Below are 5,534 nucleotides of genomic sequence, written 5' to 3' on the forward strand. Positions count from 1 at the left end.
TGTTGGCCGGGGAAGGTTGCAGGGGAGTTTGGCTGGGACGGTCTGCATTGGGGATGGGAGACTGGCCTTGAGGGAAGATACCTGAGCATGTAACGTGAGAACCCAGGAGGGGGTTGGGGCCAGGTGACATCTCTGCCCGGGAAACTGGACAAAGGCTGGGGGAGGAGCGTGGCGGGGCGGGGGTGGCTGAGTGAGACGCTGGAGGGAGTTTCAGTTTGGAGTTGGCTGGGAAAATGGAGGGGAGCCCAGACGGGGCTCTGGCCTCCCTGGCCACTCAAGATGGACCTAACTGAGGGGGTCCTGTTGTCTGTACCTGCAAGACCTGTCTTGGACTGTGTTCCTGTCGTCTAAATAAACCTGCTGCTTTACTGGCTGGCTGAGAGTCATGGTGAATCACAGGAAGCCGGGGGTGCAGGGCCCTGAGTCCCCCCACACTCCGTGACACTCCCCCAGGGGTCCCGCCCAGGGAGACTCGCTGCGGGGAGCTCCTGGGGTGACCAGGGGGCTGAACGCTCCGAGGTCAGGAGGTGCCGAAGCGGAGCAGGGTCCTTGCCCTGGGACAGGTGCCCTGAGGAGAGATGCTGCCCCAGAGTCCTGCTTGGTGTCACTCCGAGCAGGGCCAGAGCCCCCAGTCGGGGCGCCCAGGACAGGGGAGCAGTAATAGAAGTTCCCTGACTGCCCCCCCCCATCAGTATTCTCTCTCCCACACCCTCCAGCACTAACCAGCCTGGCTGGTGCCTTTCCCACAGTGGGGGAGCAGACCCAGCCCAGTGCCTGGCACATACAGCTCAGTGCCCATGAGCGAGAGGGGAGGCAGACCCAGCAGAATGCCAGAAGTGGGGGGGGGAGGCAGACCCAGGGCATCAAACTCAGGGTGGTGGCTGGGGGAGTGGGGGAAGTGTCACAGATCCACAGCATTGGGGCTACACCCCAGCTTTTAAACAGGCCTTCGGAGGAAACTTCAATGTTCTGGACCCCCAAAGACTCCCACTCTTCCTCTAGGGCAGGCCACAGGGTCTGAGCGCCTCTGGGCTCCAGCGGAGCTCTGCCCAGCGCCTCGTTTGCTAACCATGAATGTTCTGCTCTTGGGATGCTGCATTGACGTGGGTCACTTTCAGCAGCTTCCAGCCACTGCCTTAACAAGGTGATGCCCGCACCTCCTGTCCTGCGCTGCCCCCCAGAGCAGACAACCCCTGTCATAACTATAAAGGGAAGGGTAACAGCCCTCCTGTGTACAATACTATAAAATCCCTCCTGGCCAGAGACACCAAAATCCTTTTACCTGTAAAGGGTTAAGAAGCTCAGGTAACCTGGCTGACACCTGACCCAAAGGACCAATAAGGGGACAAGATACTTTCAAATCTTGGTGGGGGGAAGGCTTTTGTTTGTGCTCTTTGTTTTTTGGGGGTTCTTCGCTCTTGGGACTAAGAGGGACCGGACATCAATCCAGGCTCTCCAAATCTTTCTGAACAAGTCTCTCATATTTCAGACTTGTAAGTAACAGCCAGGCAAGGTGTGTTAGGTTTATCTGTTTTCTCAACTTGTAAATGTTCCTTTTGCTAGAGGGTTTACCTCTGTTTGCTGTAACTTTGAACCTAAGGCTAGAGGGGGTTCCTCTGGGCTCTTTAAATCCTGTAGAGTTATTTTCTATCCTGATTTTACAGAGATGATTTTTACCTTTCTTTCTTTAATTAAAAGCCTTCTTTTTAAGAACCTGATTGATTTTTCCTTGATTTAAGATCCAAGGGGGCTGGATCTGGACTCACCAGGAATTGGTGGGAGGAAAGGAGGGGGAATGGTTAATTTCTCCTTGTTTTAAGATCCAAGGGTTTGGATCGGTGTTCACCAGGGAATTGGTGGAGGAGTCTCTCAAGGCTACCCAGGGAAGGGAGTTAGTACTTGGGAGTGGTGGCAGCAAAAGCGGCTCTAAGCTGGTAGTTAAGCTTAGAGATTTTCATGCAGGTCCCCACATCTGTACCCTAGAATTCAGAGTGGGAAAGGAACCTTGACAACCCCCTTTTCCTCCAGGGGCGGTAGTGCCAAACACAGATGGAAACTGAGGCACATGGCAGATTAATAAATAGCCCAGATGTGACGAAGTGGGGATTTTCCTTGTTATGATGGGAATAAGGGGGTGTGACTTTTGTGGGGGTCGCTCCAGCTGCCTGCACGGATGCTATGGCCGCCCCTTCGTAACCTGAGACCCCGGAGGGGGATGCGACCAGGTGACTCTTGGCCGGGAAGCGAGACAAAGGCCGGAGGAGCAACGGGCAGGGCAGGGGCCAGGCAGCTGGAAGCGAGTCAGTCTCGGCTGTCTTGGGGCGCAGTGGGAGGCAGAGCCCGGGCTCTGGGCTCCCCTCCCCACAAGCTGGACTTGGCTGAAAGTCACTGATTTCTGTACCTACAAGCTCTGCCCTACGCTGTGTTCCCATCAACGAATAAACCTTCGGTGTTCCTGGCTGGCCGAGAGTCACGTCTGACTGTGGAGCTGGGGTGCAGGGTCCTCTGGCTTCCGCAGGAGCCCCACCTGTGCGGACTCGCTGTGGGAAGCGCACGGAGGGGCAGGGGAGGCTGAATGCTCCGGGGTCAGACCCAGGGAGGTGGAAGCTGTGGAAGCTTCTTGCTCTGGCGACAGTCTGCTCACAGAGAAGAGGCTCCCCCAGAGTCCTGACTGGCTTCGTAGGGAGCAGTTCCAGAGCATTGCCCAGAGACTCCGTGACAGCAGAAAATTCCCACTTTGTCACCGGGAGAAGCCACAGCACAGTGCCAGGAGGGGAGAGTGCAAACAACATCCTGGGAGGGCAGGGGACAGACCCAGCCCGTGGTGCAGGAGGAGCCGACCCAACGCAGAGCTGGGAGGGGATGGGGGGAAGCAGGCCCAGCAGGCAGCACAGGGGAATATGTGGGGAAGCAGGTCCAGCGTGGTGCCGATTGGGGGGATGGCAGGAGCAGACCCAGTACGGTGCTGGGGGGGGCAGCATAGGGGGTGGGATGGGGGAGCAGGCCCAGCACAGTGCCCAGAGGGGGCAGGGGGAGCAGACTTAGCGCAGGTGCCCGGGGGGGTGGGGTGCAGGAGAAGCAGTCCCACCGCAGCACCTGGGGAAGTGTTTGTGGGGGGAAATCAGGCCCAGCGCAGTGCCCGGTGAGATGAGGGAGTGCACCCAGCAGGCAACACAGAGAGAGGGGAGCCCACCGGCACTGGGACACGGATCCCTGTCTTGAAACCGTTCGCCAGAGCCCTGGGGGTCGGGGGTTTGGTTCCCACAGGACCAACCCCTTCTGCTGTCTGAAGCGAGCTCCAGGAGGTTTCACTGCCGGGCTCAGGGTCCTCAGAGGGGCCCGGGAGAGGACTGGGACCTGTGTGTGAACCAGTCCCCTGCCCCAGTAAGCCCAGCTGTTTCTCAGGCTATTGCTCCTTGGAGCAGCTGGCAGGGGGGTGCATGTGCTGGCTGAGCGAGAGCTGAGGGCCGCGTAGGCAGCCTGGAACAAACATGGGAGCTTCGTGTTAATCTCTTTATTACCCATGTACAGCTCTGGGCACTCCACTTGGCACAGCTGCCCCTGGAGCGGGAGAGAGGCTTTCCTCCCAGGGACAGGTGCTGCAGCCATCCAGTGCGAGAGAAGCTGGATCTCGCAGAGCAGGGTGCTTCAGGCCGTGGTGGCCGCCATTCCGAACACCACACCCAGGCACTACCCCCTTGTTCTGACCCAGCCGGCTTATCATTTGCTGTGCTCCCGAGGCCGTGAGGGGTCTCTGAGTAGGAGTCTACCTCGAGGGACACGCTGGGCCCAGTCCAGCGGGTGCTGGGCTGCGCGGCCTGCACGGGGGTGGAGCAGAGCCTGGCACACTAGAAGCGTTACTCCCAGGACACTGTTTAAAAGCAGGGCAGAGCTTGTTGATGCATGACAAGCGCCACAGCCCCATGCTCCACCTCGGAGCGTCGTGCATTGGCACATGGGACTGGAGCAGGGAGGGCAGACGCAGGCAGACAGGAGCCTGCCTTGTCCCCTCACTCCTGTGGGGCCACACAAGCTCCATTCGCCTGGTGTATGGGAACCTGGGACAGAGCCCCTCCCCTTAGAGTGACCCCCTCATCTCCCAGCCCCTGGGGGGCAGGGCTCACCCTAGTGACTCAGCGTCGAAACCTGGGTTCGTGCAGGGGCCCTATGGACAGAGGCAGGAGAATCACAAGAGCGAGGGACAGAAGCAGTACCAGAGGGCCCCCCCCCAGACGGCTTCAGGGCAGGGACAAATGACACCCTGGGAGGGTCCCAGACCCTTCCAGCAGCTGTGTGAGTGGGCTGGGCCCTGACCAAAGCATCCCACGCACCCGGGGAATCAAGAGGACACGGATTTACTGGCAATAGGAAATAGCCTTCCAGAGCGGCTGCTGTGACTGACGAGCCCTCAGCAGGGCACCCCCACAGGCTGCTCCAGACGGCCCGGCCCCGGGGGCGATGGGCCCAAGCAGCTGCTCAGAGCCCGTTAGGCAGGCTGGCCCAGCCCAAACGCTGCTGGAACTTGTATGGTTCTGCTCTCAGGAGGCCCGGGCTGCAGCTGGCAGTTGCATCTAGGGTAGTTCTGATGCTGGCACTAATCGGCCCAGTCCCGAGTGAAGAGGGAGGAAGTGCCCATCTGGGCTGGATCCAGTGCTGGGAGGAGGCCCAGCCCAGGGTGCAGCTGCAATGCCTCAAGAGGCTGTTTCACACCCAGGCCTAAGTCCAGGGTGCAGCCATGGGGGACGAGGAAACGCCGGGAGGCAGTGGGGCACTAGCTGACGGTGTCTGGGGCGCTCTCCGCACTGGCAGCCACCTGCCGGCTAGGGTGGGTTTCCGTGCCAACTGCTGCTGGCAGGGCCGCCGGGGCAGCACCAGGGACCTCCTTCGGGCTGGAGCCCGGGGCCACCTGGGCTGCAGCGGCCTCGTAGTCAGAGATGCGGCGCTGCACAATGGAGGGCATGAGCTGCACGTAGGCCCCCATCAGGCGGTGGTTGGAGTGGACGAGCTTCCCAGCGCAGCCATCTAGACAGGTCTCCTGCAAGGACAAAGCACAGGTATCATGAGGGACCCGGCTCCATGGGGAGCAGATTCCCATTCCTGCCCACAGCTCCCACTGCCTGGCCCCTGCCATCCTCAGTACCCGTGCCCACGAAGCGGGCAGCCCACGGCTCTGACACACAGGGTGCAGAGCTAGGAACAGAGCTCCTCGGCCTGGAGGCAATGAGCAGGCAGCTGCGCCCCGGGAAGAGCTCCCGCGCAGCCCCATGCCTGGGGGACTGGACAGGGTGCAGAGCTCACCTCCTCCCTGGTGGGTGCCCGGTAGTTCAGGTTGGAGATGCAGCGCAGGAAGCAGAGCTCCGTCATCCTGTTGTAGACGAGCAGGAAATCCCGCAGCTGGAACGAGAGCAGTGGGGGGGGGGGGGGTTAGACCCTGACTCTGGGACACTCCCCCAGGCCCCGTCTCTGCACAGATTCCCCGCCCCCCCGCAGAGCTGCTGCCCGGTACCCCCCCGCCTGGCGGGATAGCCAGCTCC

At 60.6% G+C, this 5,534-nt stretch overlaps 1 protein-coding gene across 1 annotated transcript; it reads right to left on the reverse strand.

The window, feature by feature from the left end:
• Positions 1-4,339: 4,339 nt before the first annotated feature.
• TIMM10B (translocase of inner mitochondrial membrane 10B) lies at positions 4,340-5,410 on the reverse strand. The gene is made up of 2 exons (XM_026662310.2): positions 5,299-5,410; positions 4,340-5,035 (listed from the first exon to the last, which is right to left on the reverse strand). The coding sequence occupies exons 1-2, from the start codon at positions 5,362-5,364 to the stop codon at positions 4,772-4,774; spliced, it is 330 nt and encodes a 109-aa protein (XP_026518095.1). The 5' UTR covers positions 5,365-5,410; the 3' UTR covers positions 4,340-4,771.
• Positions 5,411-5,534: the final 124 nt, after the last annotated feature.

The sequence above is a fragment of the Terrapene carolina genome, unplaced genomic scaffold (assembly GCF_002925995.2).
Source record: "Terrapene carolina triunguis isolate 2854851 unplaced genomic scaffold, T_m_triunguis-2.0 Scaffold25760, whole genome shotgun sequence".
NCBI lineage: Eukaryota > Metazoa > Chordata > Testudines > Emydidae > Terrapene > Terrapene triunguis.

Excerpts from the sequence above, each read along its gene's own strand:
- TIMM10B (XM_026662310.2), bottom strand. The coding sequence starts at position 5,364 with ATGACGGAGCTCTGCTTCCTGCGCTGCATCTCCAACCTGAACTACCGG. Across the intron at positions 5,036-5,298 it reads GGGCACCCACCAGGGAGGAG|GAGACCTGTCTAGATGGCTG; the intron begins GTGAGCTCTGCA and ends TTGTCCTTGCAG.